The sequence below is a fragment of the Pelmatolapia mariae genome, linkage group LG20 (genome assembly GCF_036321145.2).
Source record: "Pelmatolapia mariae isolate MD_Pm_ZW linkage group LG20, Pm_UMD_F_2, whole genome shotgun sequence".
Taxonomy (NCBI): domain Eukaryota; kingdom Metazoa; phylum Chordata; class Actinopteri; order Cichliformes; family Cichlidae; genus Pelmatolapia; species Pelmatolapia mariae.
In genome coordinates this window covers 29906352-29932567 of record NC_086244.1, presented here as the reverse complement: position 1 = coordinate 29932567, position 26216 = coordinate 29906352, and the positions used below count along the sequence as shown (strand labels likewise).

At 40.1% G+C, this 26216-nt stretch overlaps 1 protein-coding gene across 1 annotated transcript; it reads left to right on the top strand.

Moving 5' to 3' along the window:
• The first annotated feature begins 609 nt into the window (after positions 1 to 609).
• On the top strand, positions 610 to 22234 carry LOC134619062 (N-terminal EF-hand calcium-binding protein 1-like). The gene is made up of 12 exons (XM_063464786.1): positions 610 to 896; positions 5740 to 5764; positions 11300 to 11408; positions 12707 to 12732; positions 13012 to 13109; positions 17599 to 17857; positions 17977 to 18056; positions 18923 to 18976; positions 19076 to 19188; positions 19350 to 19427; positions 19578 to 19669; positions 21061 to 22234. Exons 1-12 carry the CDS (start codon positions 780 to 782, stop codon positions 21087 to 21089), a joined length of 1080 nt encoding a protein of 359 aa, XP_063320856.1. The 5' UTR covers positions 610 to 779; the 3' UTR covers positions 21090 to 22234.
• Positions 22235 to 26216: the final 3982 nt, after the last annotated feature.

Below are 26216 nucleotides of genomic sequence, written 5' to 3'. Positions count from 1 at the left end.
TAGATTTTATTCTTTCAAAATTCTATCTCCTATTTTTCTTTTAGTTAACTAACTTTTTTTCAGATTTAGTTTTAAGTTTAGTTTTAGTTAAGATGGTCCCAACCATCTCAACCTTGCCTCTGGAACTTTCTCTCCAAACCGCTCAACCTGAGCTGTCCCAGCCTACTCATCTCTATTCCTCTCCATCCCGGTCACCCCCAGTGGAAACCTTGACTCTGCCACCTCCACCTCTGCGTTCTGTCTTTTTTAGAGCCATCGTCTCCACCAAACCACACATCTAGCAGGTCTCAGCAAGAGTGAAAAGCTCTCGCTTCCATACTTCTGTCACAGATACCCCACCTCACCCACGACAGTACTCTCCACCCTGCCTGGACTCTCGTCTTCACTTCTCTTAAACGCGTCACTGATCACAGTGCGGGTAATAAATCAATATATCAGGAGCTCCTTTTTTTGTTTTTTCTCTCTTTATCCTCCTTCAGCCAGCCTATAATTACCCGATCACGTGACAGCGTCTGTGCACTCTCACCAGCAGGTGGAGATGATGCATTCCTCGGACTTTTATGAATCGCTGCTTCGGGGTCGTGTAGAGGCGGAGTTTTTCTGCTGCCGTCGACGCGCAGGCGGCGGGCTGCAGGCAGAGGGCAGCAGGCAGGGTTTAGCTCATCCCTGACTGGATCACAGGACCAGCATCATCATCCTCCCTGGCAAGGGCAACCTCTCCATAAGACACCAACAACAAGAAGACGAAAAAGCATCAAATTTTGAAGGGAAGCAGCAAGATGCTGGCCTGCACAGAGCTCATCACCATGTGTCTTCAGTCTGCCAAGCACGAACACTTGAGAAAGCAGCAGGAGCTTGACCACAAGCACAATCAAGGGATCTCCTTATTTCAGGATGTAAGTACATAGTGTGTTTTTATAGTTGGAAGATTTTTTTTTTAAAGAAACACATATGTCATTTCTTAATAATACATCTTTTTTTAAAAAACGTATTTTTCTCAGTAGTCTTGTGTGTGATTGCATTTGGACGTGTTCTGCTCGTGTCCACCTTCTGGGGGTCGTTTAACAAAAGCGCAGGATGAGTAATCCACTGTTCTTCATTCTTCTCTTTGGTTCATACTGAGTTAATGCATGCCAGTCTACTATTCACGTGTGAGTTTGGCAGCAACACTATTATGTAAGAAAGGTGAATGCATGCCCATCATTGCGTCAATTACAAAACACAGATATCCCGGACGAAGCAATCTGACATATTTTCTTTGATGGGACTGACCTTTTACCTGCTAAGAAATGCAGTGCAGCCTTTTTATTTCAAATATTTAACAAAATATTAAGGGTCATGCACTAGATCAAATATGTTATTACTGCATGGTATGATTTTCCCTTCACTCTGAAAAAAATGCCTTTCACAAGTAAAAAGATCCTACATTTTTAATTCTTAACTCTGGAAATGACAATATCCTACTACAGAAATGTGCCCCAACTAAGCTGCTCAAAGAAATGCTTTGTGTTTTGTGCCACAATGACTCCGTAGTTAGCCACAAATAAGAAGACAGCGAATTAGCAGTATCATTTCCCAGTGTTAGACTTTCTGACAGCAGGCTGCAAATTAAATTCACTTTCCTCAAGGCAGATCATTGGCCAGCAACGGGGAAATCAGACTGCAGCGAGTGCACAATTGGTTTAAACGCAGTTAGCGGCCATTCTCTCGAGCCAGCACTGCGTTACCTCCAAGTAGGCGGTTTCTTTAATGAACCCAGTATGAGAGATATAATAACAGAGACATGGGACTCAGCAATTCTGAAATGAAAATCTAAGACAGTGGCAGAAGTAAAGCTTTCAGTGGGGAAAAGGCGGTTAAAGCCTGCATTAACACACACCTGTGTTAACTTGCATTAACAAAAGTATTTTTGATTAGATTTGGCTCTCTTGAAATTACACTTCATTGACACTAAGCATTAAAATAACTGCTCAAATCAGTGCCCAGATGTGTTTCCAGGTGGCTGCCAAGTGGTGGGCATTGCCAATGCTGAGGCTTATGAATGACATGTATTCTAGTTGTAGGAAATAAGAGTTGGATCTCATTCTAAAGCATCTTTTCTCTGTTTACTGTCATGATCTCTATACATCCCTGCTCCAAATAGCATGTCATTGACCTGCAGTGAATCCCCTCTTTTTATTTACTGTCTTCCACACAAATAATTAATGCTGTTACACACACTTACATCTGTAGTAAGAGATCCTGTAAGCTTTTCCTTATTTTCTGCCATGTTAATATACTTGATTACTACTCCAGGCATGTATGTTTATAATTAACATGGACAAACATTTGAATCATGAGGTCATGAGGTGCAGCATCAAGATCCACTATAAGAGAAATACGGATTATTTTGAAGGGTTAATAATGCATGGCTACTCAAATGGAGTGCTGAAAAGAAAATGTCAGAAATTAGCGTAATATGTTACTTTTAAATTTATGCTTTTCATTTTCTGCACAGTCACTTTACAGCTCCGTTTGGCTTCAAGCAGCTTTTTGTGTTTTTTACCATTTGTCTATTGAATTAGATACACTGAAGGACTCGGTTTAACAGACTCAGACTTCAATCTTTCACATTCCCGAGTTGTCTTTTTTTTTTTTGTGTGTGTCTTTTTTTTTTACTCTTTTTTTTTTTTAACTCTTTTTGATATAATAATTATTTTCAGTGCTGTCCGTGTAATGGATGTCATAGAGATAAGAAGATGTAGCTCTCTGTAGTTTACTAAGGACTCACTGTGACTTACCAGCTTACCGCAGTGACTGATTTTTTTTTAACTGAGTAGCATCGATGCTGCTACTTTTAGAATGTCTTCATTGGCTCTGTGGGATAACAACACCACCATCGACTCCACCAGCCTCCCACAGAAGGGCAGTAAATCTTAGCTCTTGTGCTTCACCAGACCTGTATTCAAGTCCTTATGCCATCTTAGCTTTATCACAAAAGCTTTAGCCAGTCAGCTAATGACATGTCATGATTAGTGAACATCAGGTCTGTATTATACTTTGTTCCCTGTTACATTAATGTTTTGATGTAAGGCACTACAGTGTACCTACTGATGAAAACACAATGTAACAACATGATTTTGTTGGTATTACACTCAACAATAATAAATGCAAATACATGATTTGTAGTCGGGTTCAAGCATTGCCCTTAATGTGGTCACTGGATTGAATCATGAGTACAGTTTTTGTTGTGTACATGCTCTGCAAAAGTCTTGAGACACCCCTAATTTTTTATTAGTTTCCTGCCAATGAGCCAGACCTTCTTGTAATTTTTTAAAAGTGGCGTTGAGCAAAATTTCTCCTGGTTTTTCAGTCCAGTCCTTGTACCCAACATTTTTCAGAGGAATTTAGTTTGTTTGTTTTTTAAGTCACCCAGCACTGACCTGTGACTCATTTAAGCATATAAAAGGCACCCTGCTCAAGGCATGAACCAGTCCTGTGTCTACACATAACAGACAGCTTAGCATAGGACATATTTTTAATTCCATCTTTAAGCATTTTGTTCCATTTTCTGTAGTTTTGATCTAAAGAAAATGCTTCAGATGCAGTCTGGAAGTTGGCAAAAACCATCAATCTGATTGGCAACATTTTTAGTACAAAGTAACATGTATTGTATTAGACTCATTAGAAAAGCCAAATCTTTATTTTTATACAAATATCTCTGGAAAGCCTTCAAAACGTCTGCCTCCATCCCTTCTTTAAAAAAACCTGTTTTGAAAATCGGCACATAACTAGGAAGTCAGATATTTGCAAGGATTTTTTTATCACCCCTACAGTTCTACTGGACTTTTTTGTGTAACAAAAAAAAGCATCTCTGAGTCTATATATCCTCCACTAAATATTCAGAGCTGCAAAAATAATATTGTTTCTGCCACTTCAGAAAACTCAATTCAGTCCAGTTCTCTGTTTATATTGCAGCCATTCACAACAACAGTGCCCTCAAGACACTTTATATTGTAAGGTCAAGATCCTAGAATATTAGAAAGAAACCCCAACAATCACACTTCCCCGTACGAGCAAGCGTTTGGTGACAGTGGGAAGGAAAAACTCCCTTTTACCAGGAAGAAACCTCTGGTACAAGCATGCTCAGGGAGTAGCTGCCATACCCGATTGGGGTGAGGAGAAAAGGGGAGAGCATAGGGAGACAGAATTTTATACAATATTTTATACAATTTTATATAGATGACATAATTTATTATGTAGCTGGGTCCTCGCATGATCTGGCCATTGCAAATCTACAGCCTGCTTTTGCTCAAATTCAGAAATCTCTTATCACACATAAACATGATTTTAAGTCTGATTCAAAATAAATGCATGATATTTACAAGGGAACCTTAAACTATCCAGCGCACACCATGTCCAAACCCTTCATGATCATACAGTTGAAACTGTTGATTGTTAGAAACACTTAGGACTCTGGCTGGCTAGCTTGATGTCGATTGTAAACTGCAGCTGATTTGACCTTTGTTTACCTTCTGTTACAGTTCCCGGAGGAAGCTTATAGGGGAGAGCTGCCATTTTTTAATATCCACCCTTTTCCGCTGTTTTTCCTCCGTTGATATGAAGTTGAAGTGTAGTCTTTTTGTTTGGCTAAGTTTCGCTTTAAGTTAGAGCTGTTTTGTTTGTTGTGTTGGCCTTGGGTCTCCCTGAAGCTAAGTATGCTTGATGCTTCCCTCTGTTAACCTCTCAGCGGTAAAACATTTCAAACTGACCTTTTTCCACTTTTATGTTACCTCTCCTCACCCCCTAGACCTTTTTCGGGGATGTACCAAACATTGCCTGCTTACTGATTATCTGCTCTGGGACTGAATTTTAAAAACAGCACTTACAAAGGCTGGAGAACTATTCCTGAAGGCTACGAGAACGCTTGTCTAAGAGAGTTTAGGGTATATTGATTATTATTAATGGTGGTCATACCAAATATTGATTTTCAAGCTATTAGAACTGTACACTCTGTGTTTTCCTTGTATGCTGTATTTCCATGTGTGGTTGCACATATTTCGATGTTAAAAAAAAAGAAGTGAGGCTTGGGACTTTTGCACAGTACAGTACAGGGATTCTGTTTAAATGCTCGATGTCAGCAGAGTGTATTGAAGCCTTCACACTCCGATGTGCTTGAAAAGCGACAGCTGGATGCGGCTTCACCACTCCAGTGTAATGACGCGGTTAATCCGTCAGACACTGGACTCTATTGATCCACACACGGTAACTGATTAGCAAAAAAAGATTTGGTGTTATTGATGATAAGGCTTTAGATAAGAAGGATTACTATTCACGGTATAAATAGTGACTATAAAGGAGTGTTGCTTCTGCAGTCTTTTCACAAAACTGTAAGCATGACAGCCCCTGCGGAGGAAAAAAAGCATGAAAGGTTTCACTCTGAAACTCCTCTGGGCTCCACACAAATGTCAGTATTGCATTTCCTGAGATATTTCATGTCTCTTTTGTTATTGAAATGAGGAAAATATATCTCCCCTTAAACATTTTGCTGCTCATACAGAAAGAGAAGAATGGGCTAAGTTACATCTCACACAAATAAATTGCCTCATACATCTTTAACTTCTCACTGGCTGGCTTCAAAATACAAAAATCCTTGTGTCGGTTAATGTCAGCCTAGTGCTACACATCTCAATTGCCCGTGTTAAAATATTGTGCTTGCAGACCTTAACACCTAAACACAACTTTTCTCTTTTCTTGCAGATTTTACGCCGTGCAGACAAAAACGGTGAGTAAGCAAAATGCAAATTTAATTGGATTGAACGGTTAATTAAAACTCAATTAAAATTTTGTTGAAGGATGTAACTTTGGTGGCTTCGTTCAGACAGTGGCCTTGGTGGAACTTATTCTTCCATTTAATCATTTAATTGTATCGCCATCCTTGTGAGATGCAGTTGATTTGAATAACTGGGGTCAGGTGCTGCTGCATTTTTATTTATTTTTTGGTTTTGTGATGGGATTGGATGTGACAGGATGAACTCCTACGGTTCACCCTAAAGGCATTGTTCATATCAGTGCATTGCCAGCAGCAATGCACTGCTCATCTCAGTGATAGTCATGGATATAAATAACACATATTGTGAGGTATGCATACGCAAATGATCTAACTATAGAAAAACTGTGGCCTTGGCTGGTTCTGCTCTCCTTTGTAGAAAACACATTTTTACTTTGAGTGGTGCAAACTCACCTGAGAATTGCAATAAATGTGAATTCAATGTTTTCTCTGCGTAAACGTGTCCCTGTTTCGCTTGATTAAAGCGATGCAGTTTCACCTCTTTACTTCAAAGGGAATTTGCTACATTAATGTCTCCTAGGAGAACGCAGAGAATTTAGTGTTGCTTGAAAAACACAGCTGACAAACAGGGAAATGTTTCTGTTCTCAATTTTGTATTCATGCGCTGCATCTCCATTTAATGGAATGGAAAATGCAAAAGCGTTGAGTTATTAATGCGTGTAGAGTATCTACGGACTCTGATCGGTTCCCTCCGGAGGACGTTGAACGTGTTGCGTAAGAGCAGGATTAATGATGCAACGTGCCGCCATGAGCAGAGGTTTTCTGGGGTGCCCCACAGCTCGTGTGAAGATACTGAGATGTGAAAACAGCCCTTCAGTTTGTGAATTATAAATTGGCACATAAAAGATGATTTTTTTTTTTCTTTGGGTCTGTTATGAAAATAGAAATAAAGGGCGGGTGGATTTTTCTTCTTTGAGGCTGAGTGTTAGGTGATAATAAGTGAAGAGCATAGCAGCTGGAAGACAGCAAAGGTGGGAGCGTACAGTAAGGTTCATAATTTGTTGGACAGAGACCTAATTTTTGTAGTTCTTCTGTTCACTACCAGAGTGAATTACAAATAAAATATTCAATATATGAAGTGCAGACTTTAAGCTTCTATTCAAGGGGTTGAACAAGAAATATGCATCAATTATTTGGGAACTGCCCATGTCCAGAGGCTCATGGAGGAGTTTCATGACTAGGTGAACAGTGGACACAATATCGTAAGTGGCTTTTCACTGTAACTAAGCCCCCCCCCCCCCCCCCCCCCCCCAATACAACCCTATTAGAGAAACGGTAAAAATTTTAGAAGAAGCCAAATCTGTAATCTGGTACATTTATTTAAGGAACCAATTAACTGACCAGTTCAGACTGAATGACCACAGAAGACAAGTAAAGTGCATGATGACAGAATTATTTCCTTGGATACTAAAAACAACTTTACAACATCTAACTACGTCAAGAACTTAGACTTAAACTTTTAGAAAAGCCTGCACAGTTCTGGAAAAAAATCTTTAGACAGAAGAAACCAAGGTTAACTCGTACCAGAATGATGAAGAAAGAGCTCATGAAGCATACCACACCATCTGTTAAATACGGTGTAGGCAATGTTATGGTGTGGTGTGAATGACTGCTAGTGGATCACTGGTGTTAAGTGACGATGTAGCTGCTGATAGAAGTAGCAGGATGAACTGTGAAGTGTACAGGGCTATACTCTCCCCAGATTCATCCAAATGTTGTAAAACTGATCATTCAGCTCTTCACAGTCCAAAAGGATAATAACCCAAAAGCATACTGCAAAAGCAACCCAAGAGTTTCTCAAGAAAAAGAAATGGGATATACTTCAAAGGCAGAGTCAGTTCAGTTCAGTTATCAAATACAAAATGAATACAGAGAGACCCAAACACAAGCAGCAACTAAAGGCTGCTGCAGTAAAGACCTAGCAGAGCATGTCAAGGGAAGAAACACAGCATTTGATGATGTCCATGGTATGTGATGACAGTCAGGCAGTCATTCTCTTCGAGGCGTTTTCATCCTAGTTATAAAATCAACCCTTAAATTTAAAGTGATCATGTCCAGTTAGTTTAGACCCTCTAAAAATAGGAGACTGTGAATAAAAATAACTGCAATTCTTAAAAGGTAAATGCAAAACCCTGTTAAACACCTTGAATTAAAGCTGAATGTCTGCACTTAAATATGTGAATTAAAATTCACTGCGCTAGTGCAACTACAAAAATTCTGCCTTTTTTTTTCCAGAAAATGATGTTAATGAGCATAAAAATGTACAGTGCAGTGACAGCATTTTGTGACGGTTCAGGTCTGCTCCTCGTGGTTTCTGTTTTCAGCCCGACACGCCCCGGCGCTCACACTCTTTGTAGAAAGAACGAAAACTTTGCTGCATTCTTGTGTTCATTATCTTCATTTTGCAGCTAAACTCTGCTTGGCCCTTATTTCCTCAAACTCACTGAGCTGTGCACTGAAGAGGAAAGTGCCGCCTTCCAATCAGTGCTGAGTAGGCTGCCATGATATACTTCTTGTACTGTGGATTTTAATGAGGGCTGTCTGCCAGCCCACTACACTCCTCTTTGCTATTGTAATCAGGAATTACATTTTTAATAGACCAAAAAATAAAATTGCACAGATATGAAGTAGATGCTAAATGCTTTTAATCTACAGGCTGTTTGCTGAGATTAGCCCCTAACATGTTTATGTGACTGCAGACTGAGATGAGATGTGCATTCAAGGATGCAGCAACGTGAAAATGGAAATTTAGCAATCTAATTTGTTTCACTTTTATCACCAGGAAAAAAACGATAACAGGCATGAAAAGCACAAATCAGCAATTAGGTCTGGAGATGAAAAAACAAAACAACTCATGGAGATGTGCTCTATATGATGAGGTGTATTCTCAATTATTCTCAGTTGGCTATTTGTTGAGGCATTTGGTGCTGGAGCAGAGAGACAGTTGCCGACAGCAGCAGAATTGCAGGGATGTGCAAAAGTGATGCCGCGCTCGCTGTATCGCTACATCACCTTTGTATCAGTTTGTGAGATGCAAGTTTAGTCAAAAATCACTATCAACAAATTTAATAAACTAGTAGATCTGCAATTAACTATCAGTTAGTCTAATAAATGTTTTTTAAAAAGATTTTTTTCCAAGCCAGACCAACAGTTCACAGTCTAAAGATATCATAAACCCGCTGTTGTTGGCATCGTTTGGCATTCATGGTTGAAAATGAACTTTGGGAAATATTGCTGCGCGTTCATTTTTCCGCTGCTCTGCTGATTGGTTAATCGATTTCATACACTTGCTCTTTGAGGCAACACATACAGGATGTTTTTTCATCTCCGGCCTGTTCTCACCTCTGCTTTTCAACTGAATCGCACCGATGGGCTTTATGAATTATTAGTAGTGCTGCAGTCTTAGCCCTTTTAGGTTCAGGATTTCCTCTAGGGAAGTGTTCCTGGAAAGAAATGCTCTTCAGTACGGGGGCGATCGTGTCGTTTAGGTTGCAGTTAGAGCTGCAGTTTTAGTCAGTGTGAAGTGAGACAATTAAAGCCAGCGAGCTCCTTTGCTTCTGTCATGAGAGTCTGCATCTGTCTTAGTAGCTCTTTAAATTTCCCTGTGGAGGCGTTTATTGACATTAGTTTGTCGCAAAGCCCTGGAATAAACTGACGCAAAACAGGAATAGTTTTTAATTAAATCTCTGTCTGACAGCTGACATTAGCCAGCTTTAACTAACAGTGGAATGAAGACACATTACAACAAAGTCACGTTCATGATGAGATAGATTCACCCTAAACGGTGTGAAAAAGTGTTGCACGAGCTTCATAATAAAATTTGGCCGCTCTCACAGTGTGCAGTCTCAGAGGAGGACATTTGTGTTGTGCATTAGTGCAATGCACCGCTGTGCATTTTGTGCACTCTCCTGGGTGTTATGGAGGAAAATGTGCAGACTGCTGTCATGGCCTGCTATGTTTTTATGTTGAATTTACAGCATGTATTTATGGTTTGAGAAATACATGCATGTACATTTAGAATATCTGTAATTATGAAGTCTATTTTGTAGTCGTTTTTTAAATTATCAAACACCAGAAGGTGGAAACAGCAATTTGTCACTGATATGATCAACTAATATCATTCCAGATGCACCAATCCAGTACTTTCTCCCATCCTTTCCTCCTACGACAATATCTTTGATTATTATCTCTTTTGGGGGGACAACTAAAAGAGCTATCAGTTATAATTATTTTGTATCTTTAGATCTCATTTTTGCCCATTAAACAGTGAAACTGAGCGCAGGTCAGGAGTCCTGTAGGTGAAGTACATGAATATACTCTATTAGTTTGCGAGATAAACACTGCGGATAGCCAGGAGATCAGCCGTTATACCACTGCCACTTTGATCTTTAAAGCTGCACTTGCATAATGCGCCATCTGAGCTGCACTGCACTCGGCCGCCTTAATGTGGTGTGAATCTCAAACCCAAAGCAACTCCGATGGAGAAGGCTGGAGAGTGAGTCAGAGGTGCAACAGATTGTGTTTACTCCCACATCTTGTGGAGATTTTTTTTTTTTAACAGGGAAAGTTTGAGAAATTCACTGCGATTCTTTCTCCTTTAATAGCTTCATCTTCCAGCTGGCGTTTATTTAGCCACACTGCAACAAATGTTCAGTGATGATACATTTTGCTGGGAGGACTTTCCCGCAAGTGGATCGTGTCCAGAATTATCCACAGCGCGAGCTGATGCAAAGTCAAAATATGGCATGATTTACTTTTGGCTCAGGTCTGTGAGCGAGGGCTGGCGTGTGGGTCTCTGAAGGTTTCAGCGCCTACAGAAAGAAGTTGGTGGTGGCGTGTTTGTGAGCTCTGCATTTACCTCTAGTCCCCGATCATTGTTACTGGTTACGTCTGGACCCTGCAAGCTGTGCGGCACAAGGCATCAGATGCTGAACATGTTGGTATCAGACTGGTTGAGTTACAAACTGTGCTCATGTGATGATTGTCCAGAAACTGGAGTGATGGAAATGAACTGTTGCAGAAACTGAAACAGCGGGTACATTGGCTTGCCAATTTTCTTCTCTCATTTCAGTGAAGAAATCAAACAGTGTTAATAGTCAACTTTTGAACAGAAAATCTGGTGCTCAGTTAGATAATTATTACTCTGGAGGGTTGGAAATCCAGCTCCAGCTCTTATCAGTATTAAAAGAATAAAACCTGACTATTTATTGTAACAATGGTTAAGGGGAAGTTTTATCGTCTTTTTAGGGTTACATTACAGTAAACCAAGACAGAATTTAGGAGTAGGGCGGTTCATCAGAAGTATTTTATTTTGCAGTAACACCTCTGAGTTCATCAGTAATGTGTTTGCATCACAGAGCCAAAGTGTCTTTGTTCCTTTACACTCGATTATGGGCAAACTCTTCATTCAGATGCTGAAACACTGAGGCTTCAGCTAGGTGTAACTTTCACAGGCATCTCTCCTTTCAGATGATGGGAAGCTGTCCTTGGAGGAGTTCCAGTCATATTTCACCGATGGCATCCTCACTGATGAGCAGATGCAGGAGCTGTATTACTCCATCGACAGGCAGCAGACAGAGTAAGCTGATCTTCCTTTTGGATGTCCTCCAATTCTGCTGCCATCTGTAGCCCCTCCTGCTTTCCTGCTGTCTGGCAGTGAAATGTCAATACTGCACTTCAAATAATATGATGCTAATATTTCATAAAGCCTTAATTCTTGTGTGAAAGCCAGAGGGCTTGCAGCAGCCTGCTTGATTAGCTCATTAGCAAAGATATGTCTGTAAGATATATAAACATTCACCTGTAAAATGCCTGTTGGTATAAAAACACCCAAGAAAGCTTTTTTTTTTTGCTGTGTCTGAGAGAACAATAGTGATGGAAGCTCTGTGCTGTTGGCATCACTTATATGCCAACCAATCACAGTGAAGACGTTTCAGGCGGTTTAATCTATGCTACTCAACTTCATTGCTACACTGTTAGCATAAGGGTTGCACAGCATAGCAATGAAACACTAAATTATCAAATTTATAACACATTATAACAAAACAACATGTTTTATAAGGTTACACAATCAGATAACCACCCATGAAAGGTGACTGAAGGAGATAACAGCTGTTTCTGTTTTCAGCATAGTTACGAATCTATGGACAGCTATATATAAATATGAGGAGTATTTTGCTTTATTCCTGGTGTTTTTATAACATTTACTAACAGTGGGCAGTTAATCTATTTTTGTTCAGTATTAATTATCTTAGATTATCAGAATTTACAGGTATGTTTATCGTGTCTGTGGTTAAGAGATGATTAAGAGGAGTAGTGATTTTGCGCAAACTGTAAGAGTCACACACCGAGGGCTTTTAAACTAAGCATCTTAAGTGAGGTGTCACCATGTTTACACCCTGTGCCAAAGCTCCAACTGCTCACCAAGATGGTAACCAGAACCATTCAACAAATACAGTTGGTCCTTCAAAATGCTTCCTGTAGAGTATGTGTCTGTCTCAGTAGAGGAAACGACAGAAACAAGATAGTTACCTTAAGTCAGTCAGTGGGGATCATCCCCTTTGCAGTATAGGCCAAGCCTCGTAACTGCTTATCCAACTAGAGTTTTGGAGGTTGTATCCCTACTCCACCCGGCATTGGGCATCAAAGGACTTGCACACGATGAGACCAACTACTATTTGAATTAACATCAGCTCCTACCATACTTTACAATGTAGGAAGAAGTCAGAGTACCTGGAGTGAACTCAGGCGAATGGGAAAAACATGCAAACTCCATTAAAAAAGAGTCTTTGTGGTTGACAGGAAGAGTTGAGGCCTTAGCGTGATAGACAAGTTTCATTAACATGGTTCTTTTGTCTCTTTGTGACTCCCTCACAGCAACCTGGACATAGACAAACTCTCAGGTAACTATCTTTTATTTATTTTATTTTACCGACTTTACTTTAAAATTCATGTGTTGCATTAGATCACTTGAACTGTGTGTATTGCAAACGGGGGAAGTTTTGATGCTTTTAGCTGTTGATGTTGGTCTGATAGTGACAATAACTCAAAGATGTGTGTGCATCAGTGTTGCTGACTGATTTGTTGCCAGATACTGATCCTCTTGTGAAAAGCACTACTTGTGTTGTGGTAGTCCAACACGAACCAGATTATAATAAGTAACAGGTCTTCTCCCCTTTCAGAGTACTTCACTCCACACCTGGGAGAATACGTCAACGTCCTGTCTGCTCTGGAAAAGCTGAATGTGGCCATTCTGAAGGCCATGGATAAAACTAAAGAGGTTGGTTATGGTTCCTTTCACCCCTGTGCTGTGTGGATTTTTGCATGCCAAGACATATAAACACAGCACAATATCTTTCCAGTAATCCATAAGCATCCTTGATCCTTTGATGTGTTAAAACTTTCCTGTTACTGTCTCAGCTGTCAGTTTAAAACGCTGCCACGGTCTTTGCGATCAGTGTGCTGTTGCAGTGAATATTTCCCACCGTGAGTGACTCTGACAGTACATTTTCAAACATGAGCTCAAAGACCTTTAAAAGATGGTTTCTCTTACAAGATGTGATAAACATGGTAGCTGTTGCTGTTGTAAATCACCTGGGTAACCAGCAAGGTGGGAGTAAAGCAGTTTTCATGCAACCTCAACATTTTGACCTCATTTGCAGATGGTCAAATTAGAGTTGGTGTACTTATTAAAGATGGCCACACAGATGAATATATAAATATTAATGATGTAAAGAACTGAATCCATGATACTTGTTTCCTGTTACAACACATCACAAAAGTGCTCTGTTGGGTTGAGAGCTGGTGACTGTCAAGCTCTCAGGTAAATCAGCTGTTTCTGAAATAGCCTGTCTGGCACCAATAATTATGCTATAATCAAAGTCACTTTACTCGCCTTTTTCTCCATTTTGATGCTCGGTTTGCATCAGCATGCATGCCTAAATGCAGCGAGTTGCATCCATGTGATTGGCTGATTAAATATTTGCAATAATGAACAGTTGAACAGCTTATCTAATAAAGTGGCCGGTGCCGTACATATATGACTATGGCTGAAATGTCTAACTAGTATAAAACAGAAAGTAAAGCTGAGGCTGATGGGAATATTAATGTGTGCACTTATTTGTGCAGACAGCTGGAGGCACACAGAGAAAATCTATCAAGCAAATACCAGCAGGAGGTAAAGGAAGTGAAGGACCAGCTCAGGCATAGGGACGGTAAAATACAGGAACTGGTGCATGAGAAGGAGCGTCTCTCTGCCAGGCTCACTGAAAGGCTTTGATGGCAAAATGCAGCTCTCAGGAGGAGAACCTCTGAAAAGAGATAGCAGAGAGAGAAAATGTGGTGCAGAAGAATGGAGCTAAGCCTAAATAGATAAAAAAGAAGAAGGTGAAGGAGACAGTCTACAAAAAAAAAATAAGCAATAAAATAAAAATCTGAAATAGGAAAATCGACAAGTGAGGAATTGAAGGAAAGATCTGCAATGAGAATATGATGTACCATCAAGATAATGAATGTCAGGAAAAGATGCTGAAGCAAGTGCAGAAAATACTGGAGGCGGAGAAGACACATATGGAGGAGGCAAAGAAAGAAATGACAGAGGCAAATCACATATGCTACTGTGACCTGGATTTTATAAATTGAAGGGCAGTACTAAGTTTAAATAAAAAACAACATCCTTGACATATGATTGGCTCAGATGGCTTAAAATGACAGTTTTAAAATGGCTAAAATAATCAATTTAATTATGAAAACATGCAATGAGTTGTAAACTAACTAATTAACAGAGCACACAGGCAAAGATACTGTGAAACAGTTAAATATGAATTATAATGCTTGCTGTGTCTTCATCCACCTGTCTAGGTTTTTTACAAACACATCAGTGAGCTGCAGCATTAAAATGCACATTATTTCTTCATTGTTTTTGTTTTTAACACCATTATTTCATATCTAGCAACCAGTATGGCATTATATTGGCTCGTTCACATACTTCTACCCCAAAGTAGAATGATGCCTTCAGATAAAGAGAAACAGTATCTCACAGAAACAGTAGCCTTGGACTGTGAAACATGCTAATTAGAGAGTTATAAAATCTTATTTTGAGACCTGCTCGAGCAGAACAGCACGCTTAATATTGCAAGAGATGTAGAAGGGATTTAATTGTCCTGCCCTGACAAGTAGGGCTGTAATCCTGTTGTGTTAGGCGGGCACACTGGAGAACAGCATCAGAGAACTTCCACTAAGACTTAATCGATAGCTTAGCTCAGTCTGTATTGATCTCGAGTAGCCCTTTATGTTAAGCCGACTGGTGAATATTTATTTTCTATTTGGCAAACGATGAGAATCAGGTGGAGTATGAATGGATGTGGACTCAGACTTATAATGAGGCTGCTTTCTGCGGTTACAGGAGGTTATTTTCACTAGAGCTTCTGCAGTGACTGATGACTGTGCTTGGGCAGTAGTGGAGTGTAGATGACAGTAACTAAGGCTGACAAACCCCGCAGCTGTCCAGCTGACGTGACGTCGCGCAAATGCACCACAACCACATGACTGCATTTCTTTCTTTTGCTCTTCCTCTTTCAGTATCCAGGTTTATTATTCACTCGGGAGGATATTCAGCTTTCTCTCTCTCTACATCTCTCATCTTCAGCACAGCCTTGCTTTCTGGCTTTTCATCTCTCTTCTCTGCATCACACGTGCTTATTCCTCATGCATTTTTCATATTTCAAGTTGGTCAAAAAGCTTTCTTTTCCCTGAAAAGGCGAGGCGTTTTTCAGCCCTCCCTACGACGAGGGTTACTTAATAAATTGCTACACCAAGCATATTACTAATTCTACAGCTATTCTAAGTGCTTGCTGTGCACATCATTTATATTTTTTATCATTTTTACCATGTCCTGAGGTGAAAAGAACATATCCACTGTGGCGTTGCAGCTCATCTGTCTGCTCATCAAAAAGAAAAAACAGAAAAAAAGACAGAGGTTACTTGTGCAGCACAGCTCGTCTTCTGCTGATAAATCACGCGTACAGAAACACGGATTTGAACAAGACTGGCCAACATTTATCACGTCTCGCTGTCACTTCTCCTGAACTCAATTTGGAAACGGCACAGTGCGATGGTCAGTGTGTTGAGGGTCATTGTGTTCAAAAAGTGAGCTTGAAAAGATTTATAGATTTCTAAAATGCAGCAGACACTGCCCTAAAGCTCACAGTGCTCAGAGAGATGTCTGAAAATCAGCCTCAGGCTACATTATTGGTGAGATAGCTGCAAAGCAACACATCCCACTATATGTTGTTGTTGGCTAAATGATGTTTTCATATTACTCAGCACGGATCTGGTTTGTCATAGAAACACATTTCTCACACTAAACTGGCTCAGTGGTGGGTGAGAGTTTATTAATCATTTAAAAACATAGTTGCAAAAAAAATCCCCAAACGCTGCTTTTGGCTGCTTCTTTTTCACAAGCAATCGTCACAGCGTGTAGCTCCATATATTTGCAGATTTCTACACTGGATAGACTTCCTGACACAAATCTTTTAGGGGTTTGCAAACTGGGGAGCTTTTGCTTGTTCAGCGAATGTGTAACCACTAAAATTTGGAGCCACCGACTGAGAGAGTTAGAGTGGACTAATTGATCGACGGAGTGGGAGAAGCAGAAAAAATCTAATGAGAAATTTCCTTTCAACCTATCAGTGAGGCCACAACTTTCACTCTACAGCCATCATTCTAGACCTAAAGTCAGGGGAAATATGTCACACTTCCAACAAGGAAGACTCAAAGCCAGCAGATGTATCCTTTTTTGATGTGGTGGTTTTAGCGAGTCTCATTATAGATTCCTTGAGGAGTTTTAGTGAAAAGCAGAAAAAAACATTTTTTAAAACTAGGGAAACAAACACACCACAGCTCTGTGGAGCATTTTCTTGGGACTCTCACAAATTTTAAATCACGTTGACATGACTTGTGCTTCTGAATTTATAGGATTTTTTTCTGAAAAGTAGTGCTGCGTGAAACTCGGCACAGATTAACGCAGATTCCTCTGGTTACTCAGACTCATGCCATCGCCATGGTTACTCACTGCAGGGACACTTGATGAGCTGCTTCGTTGGTCTATTATCGTTTGACAGGCTAATGTAAATCTTGTCTCTCACTGTGATTGGATAAGACTTTGAATATCATGTCTCTCTGTGATGGGTAGAAATATTTCATGTGTTTTCAAGCACAGACTCAAGTTTTTCTCAGACGAATAGTTTACCCGGCAACCTATTTTTATTAGGTTATGGCCTAACCTAATAATTATGGCCAGCCACTTTATAGGGTACCCCTTTTGCCACATTATTAAGTACACCTCTTCTGACTTTATTAGGTACACCTGTGGCCTATTTTCTTACATTCACTGCTGCCACTTTTACTAAGCGCATGTGTGGCCACTTTATTAGGTAGAGCTGTGGCCTAATAAAATCGCCGGACAATTTTTGAGCTGCTTTCTCCCTTCAGCTTTTCTGGCCAAACTGTGTACCTCTAACTTTTTTAGCAGCAAGCCACAAACCACGCCCTGCAGAAAAACAGGCTCAGTGCTGTTTCTCCAGTAATTCCATTCTATAGTTAAAGAAGCAATTTCAATGCTTACCAGTTCAGATAAAAACTGAATTGGCTGAACCAGTTATTACAACAGTGGAGCAGACCAAATAAAAAATTGTTGGACTACGGTAACAGTTGTTTCACAAATGATACTTCTATCACAGCTGATTCCTTTTCTTCTTTTGTATTTGAAGGAGTATCAGGGCTCGTCAGTGTTGGGTCAGTTTGTGACACGCTTCCTGCTGAGGGAAACCACCACCCAGCTGCAGTCCCTTCAGTCATCGCTGGATTGTGCTATGGAGGCTGTTCACGACCAGGGCTGCACAGGACGGAGGATAGTGAAGAAGCCCGCTGACCTGCCCATCCAGAGGATGGCCAAAAGGCCTGGTCGACGCATCCAGAAGAACATGTGTCTCTCCCCAACAGACCCTTACTCTGGCATGCTCACCACAGGTACTTTTCAGGGAAACGGGAATAGGATGTGTGAGGTCATTCTCATAAAGTTTGATTAAAAAACTAAGATTGAACTGTCATCTCCGTGGGCCGGGCTGATGTTATGTTTCTGGTGTCAGGGGTCAGTGTGGAGCCAGACAACCACTGGGGCTCCCAGATCAACCAGCTGGAGCAGCTCATAGACAAGATGGAGTGTGAGGTTTGTGTAAAGGACGTTTTTGTCACTTTCTTCCATTTTTCAAAAGATGTGCTTGATGTCTTTTGTCATGGGTTTATTTTTAGCATTTTATTTTTGACAGCAGAATCAACTGAGAGGGAAAGCAAATAAAATGTTCCACTAAATCTTGATTTATCGGTTTGCTTTGAACCTAAGAGAACAATAAACTGTATGAAGCTAAGCTGGGTAGAGAGAGTGTAAGATGCATTAAGGCTTTGTCTGCTTTTGGGAGGATCACCACAGGCTTAGCTGTTACATATAGAAATGTTGAGCACACCATTCAAGGCCTACTGTGTGTTTGCAAATCAAGAATTTTGCTTGAAGCATAAGATGTCCAACTTGTTGACAGAGGAGTCAGTTTGTAGAAAGCGCAGACCTGAGCGACTCTGCACCCACAATGGAAAGCACGCATAATAAATCAGCCTGAGAATACATATATAATGTGTTGGGCTCCATTCAGGGAGAATACTGATTAAATTCACAGCCAATGGTGCTTAAGTACAAAGGTTTGGAATTACTTATAGTTTGCAATAGGAAGCCATTATTTTGATTGGAGGTGTGAGAGTTCATTTAGAATTTAAATTGTCATGTGATAATATAGGTAGGAGAGATGTCAGTGCTTCGGGGATGTTCAAATAGCCTGTTAACATGTTCATTTTCTTATCTTGGGTTTGCAGACAAGAATTTAGTACAAGTGAGGGCTGGAGGAGGGTTAATATGAACATGGTGATCTCTTCCTTGTGGAAGCCAATGGTTTGTGACAGGCTGTAACTGGAGGCTGAGCCATTTCTGCTGCTGGTTCTCGTTCTGCTCGTGGCTGACTGAAATATTTATGACCCTATTTTCAGAGTCCACATCTTGAACCTCTCAAAGAAGACACATTGGCAGGGACATATAAATCAGTGAGTCTAGTGTGTGCCAAATACAGATTTACTATATACACATAGATACTATATGTATATGCATGTAAAACACTGATGCCACTTTAATATTTCTGCTAGAACATACTTCTGGTCCAGAGACAAATGTCTGTGAAGGAGAGAGACGTGGAGCAGTTTCAGCAAGCTCTCAAAATCTACACAGATGCCACTACCATCCAGCCAAACAACCTGCAGTATGTCCTTTTATCTGCCTCTGCGCCGTTTGCCTCAGGATCTCTCTGTGATTTGATGCAGCTGCTTTAAATTGCTTCAATTTTCCCAGACATGGGATAACCCCACTGCCCTCTTTTCTCTCTCTCTCTCCCTCTCTCACTCTGTCTCCTTTTATTTCTAGCATGTCAGTCCAGAACTTGCCAGACAGATCATGCTTCATCATGTATGAATTTTGGCAGGACCGTCTCTCCTGGATGAGGTAGGAATTCGAGGATGTCTTTTGAGAATTTCAGTGCTCAAGTGAAATTCGATCAGCACACTGAGCTGCTCACAAACTCACTTTAAAGTGTTCCTGCCTTGCTGGCTGCAAATTGGCAGTCTCATCCTTTTCATCCCTTTTTCCTGTCAGCTACCTGCAGTCGTCCATCAGTAAGACCTTCCAGGGCTGCGTTATTGACTCGCTGGAAGAGCCAGAAATGGTCTCGACCATGCTTCTCCCAGGTACACAACAAAACAACAAATTGATTATTGCAGCTCATTGAAAGCTGCTCATTTAATAAACAGAAATCACAAATTATTTATGGCACAATCACATTAGAGGAATTAAAAATTACTGCAACCATCTGCAATCAACTTGTGATCTTGGTCGCTTTGTAGACAGGGACTAGCTCAACCGCTGTCTTCAAAGCCACTTTGTTGTGTCAAGATGGCGAAATAAAAGCAATGAGGTAGAGTCAGTCTGCAATTAAATTTGCAATTGAATGGGAACGACTTGACAGTTGCATGCAATTTGTGATAATACAGCGATTAACTGTGATAAATTGGCAGTTCTGTTTCAGTCTGTCGCTATCTACACAACCAGAAAGTCACATTAAAGAGAAATTAACATTAACTACTACTACAAGTCCCCTATTGCAAAGATGCATGTTGAAGATGAGTTGTTTTTATTGGTGCAGACTGACTCAGACTGATGGAAGCTTGTTGGAAATCTAGACAGCAATTATTTGCAAGCCGTTGCCAATCTGTCTGAGAGTGATTGCAGTCAGTCCAAGTTGGGCCGCAGTTGTTTGGAGACAGACGGCCTCCCTCAAGGTGACCTGTGCTGTCACCCTGTCACCCTGCAGTCTACGGTCCACTGCAAGTATTTGCAATCAGTTTCCAAATATTAAAAAAAATTAAGTGCAATCACTGGGAAACCTCAGATTTTTCTCTAGTGTGACTGAGCCATTAATGAATCATTTTAAGAACTGATTTATGAACCAATTAAGCTTAGCAATTGATAATTATTCTTAAGCGTCAATTATTCTTAGTTAAATTTTGAGTCTAAAAAATAAGCACTGACTTATGTAAAAATATTGATACTTAGGTCCAGATAGTTAATGCAGGCTTTCTGTCCATCAGCTTAATTCTTCTTTTTGTAGGAAATTGTAGAGTTAAGGTAATTCATATGTAATAATATTTGATCTCATTAAGTATTGAAGTAATTGAAAGAAGTCTGATAATGATCACCATCCAACATTGTAGTTCCCATTTTATTTATCCAAAAAAATCTCACATAATCACTGTCTGTATCCTGCACAGGTTTAACAGAGGTGAAAGCAGAGTCAATGCTACCCTTAACCGAACTGAAACAGGACTACAAATTATTACTCTGCATGTGCTGGCAGCCAATTATTCGTTAACAAGTTGGCCACATTGTTATTGTGTTTGCAGCTTGTTTCTGCTGCCCTCCGATGGCAATAAAACCAATCATTGGTGTTTTAATATGTAAATTACCCCATGCCATATTAGATCATGAATTGTAAGCTTCTCTTTCTGTTGCCATCGCTTATTTGTTTAGCTCGTGCAGAGGCCATAAAGCACTGACGTCTAATTATTGCTTCATTTGACAGCCTCTTGGTGGATTATGAACAACAACTGATGGAGCGGAGCTGCTGTTAACCTACACCCTGAAAGCAGGAGAAAAAGGCGATTGTACAATCGCGTCTTCTTCTTCTTTTTTTTGTTCGTTATTTGATATTAACTTTTTCCTAATGGCATGACCAGGATTGTTTCAGCGAAGCTATGCTGCAAGGTTCTAACAAAAGAGACGGCAGGTCAGTTAAATCAGTCCACAGTGAAACAAACCTAAACCTTGGGAAGAAAGAACTGAGGCGATGCAACGTTTTATTGTGTGATCAGGATCTGTGCTGATGGTCATTTCACAGTGCAGGCACATTTCCTGCTGCTGATTTAATAGACTAACAAATACTTTAAAAAAAGAGAAAAAATAATATATTTGCATGATGTCTTATTTCTCAGTGCTAGTTTTCTTTTTTTCCACTCAAAGCTTCATATTAGAGTAGCTATAATTGTCAACACATGACCAATAACTGATCCTACCCATCAATGCTCAACACCTGTCCCTCGGTACAGATGAAAACAGACATCGTGGTAGGGTTGACCTCCCCTTTTGTTCTCTCTGTGGTATCGTGCTTTGCTGTCTCCCTCAAAGCTTTTGCTACCAAGCGCTCATTTTGCTTATGGTGTAGACAAGCCATTAAATAGTTAATTATCAGTCACGGTCTGCATCTAGAAATCTGATCATCTGTGTCACTCCTGCACTTTAGAAAAAAATGGACCTTATTGTGAAGAACTGATACTTATAGTAGATTGTTTATTGAAAATATAGAAATAACAGGTGTCGAGCTGCACCGAGGAGCAGTACTCTAGATATAAAACATAAAAGCCATTATTTTACATTTGCAGTATGTAATCTGAAGAGTTTAATGGTACAGTACAAATAAATATAAGTTTATATTTTGAGTACAGAAATTAGGCAGGATCTGTTCTATGTATTGAACCGTGTACAGTAATTATTGAAAGCTGTAGGTTGTAGGTAGTTGTTGTAAATCACTGGTAAATGTATATTCAGACATTCGGTATGTTACATTTTGATAATGTGAGGAACGAATGTGCTGGATCTTTCATTTGAAGTGTTTCGCGTTTCTTTTGTGTAGATTGTACAGTTGTTATGTGGATGCTATGTTTGTTTTTGGCATGAATTAAAGTTTGACATGTTGCTGACATGGAGAGAGGCGTCATTTGTTAAGGGTCAATATTATAGTTCGTTATTGCACACTCCATGTATCGAGCGCTATATATTTTAATCTCAAGGTGTCCTTCCATTGTGTTATACAGCCTAAGAAGCAAATAAAAGCTTCTTCTTTGCTCTTAAAATGAAAAAAAAAAAAAAAAGAGACTTTCAGCATTACATTTCATTAGAATTCATGTGAGAAAGCCATCAAAGAAACAGGAAAAAAGAGGAAATTATTTACATTCTCCCCGCCTGAGTAAGACTGACAGACTGAAATATCTTTTAAATGTAAGCTTGTCATATCAGCAGCTAGAACCTTTGAGAAACGTCTACAAAGCAGCGGAACAATTTCAAGCCCACCTCACGCTGAAACTGGGGCAATTAGCTCATTCTTACTCTTTAAAATCCCTCCCCCGGCGCACAACCTGAAACAACCTGGGAAGTTTAAGCCCCAACTTTGCACCAAGCAGCTAATAGCTCGCATTCACCGTCTATTTTCATTCATCAGAGCGCGTAGCAGGTCGCATTGGACTCGTACAGCAAATAAGCTGATTAAGTTGTGGATTCTTTTGCACTTTGTGTTCGAGAGCTAATCATCATTAAGCTTAAGATATGTACAATAAACCTCACACTGGAGGCTTTCCTTTGAGAGCTGACACTGTTTTATTGCATTACACTTATTATCCATAGGTTGGCTTTGAGAAGGTTCATTGTAGCACGTTGTCTCTCATTATAGCATTACTCAGATCATTTGTAAGAAATGAAGGCTTGTACATTAAGTCTGAGTTTCTCACATGATTATAATAAAATATGAATCTTATGCCCTGTTGGTGGATGAGATGAAACCCCAATGTCTGCTTCCTGAGAAAAAGCAAAGGTTCCTTTTTTGATTTAAACTATAGGAAAGGAAGATGGTGACGGCAGGAGGTCCTTTACAGCTGGAAAGAAATCGTTCTTTCACTTCAGAGCTCACGCCACAGTCCTTCCCTGCTGCTATTTTTCTCCCCGGTGACTGCAGGACTTCTGCAAGATGCAAGGGACAGAACAACCACCAGCTATGTGGTCTATATATATATCTACCACTGTGTCTGTAAGGCATGGATTCAGACATAAACTCAGGCAGCATGGATTTCAGTCTCCACAGAAACCTATATAAAGCACATTAATGGTCTTTTTAAAATTTCCATGTGTGAATTGTGCAAAAGATAACATATATCTATTAGACAGTACTGCAGACGCAAAAGGAGGCAAGTCGGGAAGTTGTGTGCATTAATTGCCTGTAAATGAATTCTGTTTGTGATGTTTGGCAACCATTAGCAGACCGTCTATGACGTTAATGTGCCCGAGTGTCACTACACAGTCATTTGATCAATTAGGAGCTTATTTGCAAGTGTCTGTGCATGCATATCATTAAAAAATAAGTGGGGAAAACTGTTGAGCACCAGCTGAAGAAGGATAAACAGGCTAAGGAGACATGACGAGAAGGGACAAGGCGGAGTACGTGAAGAGACTGGGACAGACTGGCAGAGGAAAATCAGGGTCAACTGTCAAGAAGCGTTGACGCTGAAAGGAAGCAAAGTCAAGTAGAAAGCCTGATCTCTGAGTCCTTCATATTCGACACGCATATGCTCACAGACCAGTGGGCAGACGTCTGCTAAGCTGTAGCATAACAGAAGGAAGGAGAGAATGCAGAAATGGATACAGTTACATATCATGTTGCTGTTTCCAGGCCTGCTTAGTGATGGCTGATCAAGGAGGGATTACTGACAGCCCAGGGCAGATGATATATTTCTGGAATTAGAAGGCGTTTGATCTGTCTTATCAGATGGGCTCTACTGCCTACTTTCATTGGTCACACATTTACATTAGAAGCAGATGACACAAACAAAGACGGAGGAGGATAGCGGCTCATAAACACAAGAGCCATGTAGCTTTTTGGATTTTTTTTTTCTCTTTTCAGTGCTGTGGAGCTGCAAAACACAACGTGATTAGGTTTAAGTCAGAGCTATTTCATTTTATACATCATTTAATCTTCACTGCGAGCAGCGGAGTGTGTATATTGGGTTGCTAAAGGGCTTTGCAACCACAGAGATGCCAGTGGAGACAATCCTGGAAGCATATAATTACATCCCTGTCTAACAAGCTTCACATCACTGAAAAATGACCTTTAGATATTTGTGATTGTAGTTTTTTTTTTTTTTGGGGGGGGGGGGGGGGGGGGGGGAATAGAGGCAGCATCACAGTGTGTTAATTATATACTGAGTCACAAGCTGGACAGTTTGCCTAGACAAAATATACAAGAGCACCCTCACAGTAATGGAGCAGTTCAAGAGGAAGCGAGAGCCCGGAGCACCGCAGTGAAAAGCCCACTGGCTCACAGACATATTATATGAAAAACAGGGAGAAAAAAATGGTAAAAACACAGTACAGCACTGAAGAGAAGAAGAAAGGGGGCGGCAAAGTAAATCCAATTTGGAACATCATTATCTTCCAGAGGCTGAGCGGGGTTATCGGAGGGAAATGTGAGAGCTTTTGGTGGAGGAGGGCTCATGAAAAGCATCATGAAGAGAAATGTGAAACAGAGAGGAAAGCCAGCGGGTGATGGCAGCTGGAGGTGGTTGTGCTCTGAAGTGTTAGAGGGATGTTTAATTTGTACCATGAAATATGGGAAAAATTAGTGATGAAGACAGGAGGAAAATAAATGAGTAAAGAAACAGGACATGAAACCTTTCGAATGAAACATTATGAGATAGTGGAAACATCCAAATGTTTGTGGACATCTCTATTTTACGGTGCTGTCTTTTTCCTGTTTTGAATGAGGTCCGTACAGAAATGCCAAAAATAACAACTGTGCTCTAAATGCAACATACATAATGTAGATTCATACATCTACATTATACTGCATGTGACTTTGTTTTTAACTTTGGGGCAAACTTTTTTAAGACCCAATTGTTCTGATGTTCTGCTTCACTTTGGGTCATTTAAAAGTGCATTCACCATGAAGCTATTACTGCTTCTCCTAATTTATATAGTAGCAACAATAAAAAGAGGTATCTGCAGTATAGGACGTGTAGGATGGAGTGTAGGCAGGATGCTTGGAGGACAACAAAAGGATACGTAGAGGAAAATGCACAAGAGAGCACGCGAGAGATAAAAGATGTAATGATTAAAAAAGCATAATTCAGACCAGAGTGAAGCAGCCTGTGAAATAAGATTACACATAGGAGATAGCTGTAAGTGAGAAGAAAGCCGGAAGGAACAAAGTAACAATGAAGGGCTGTAAAAATAGCAAAGACAAAAATAAATGAAAGCAATCCAAGAAAAACATGGAAAACAACATAAAAAAGAGATGACTCAGATTCGTAGACCATCACACAAACCAAACTGTAAGAGAGACAGGAGGATATTACACTGATTAAAAAAAGAGATGAGTTTTCTTTGATTTTTGCATATTTGTCACACTTACATTCTTCATCAAATTAATTTTATATTAGAGACAGATAACCCAGGTAAATACAAAATGCAGTTTCTAAATGAGGATTTCATTCATTAAGGGTTGAAAGCTATCCAAACCTGCCTGCCCTGTGTGAAAAAGTAAAATCTTGTTATATCATGAATTAACTGTGAATTATTGGGGGGGCAAGCTGAGTGACCTGGTCAAACAAGAAATCCCCTAGACAGAACATGTCTGAGAAATGAACTCATGAAACTGAAAAACAGATGAGAAACAAAGCCATGGATCTGTCAGTCTGGAAAAGGTTACAAAGCCATTTTAAAGGCTTTGAGACGCCAGTGAACCACAGTGAGAGCCGTTATCAACAAATGGAGGAAACTTGGAACAATGGTGACCCTTCCCTGGAGTGACCGTCCTACCAAAATGACTCCAAGAGCGTGTCAACAACTCATCCAGGAGCCCACAAAAGAACCCAGAACAACGGAAGAACTGCGGGCCTCGCTTCAGTTAAGATCAGA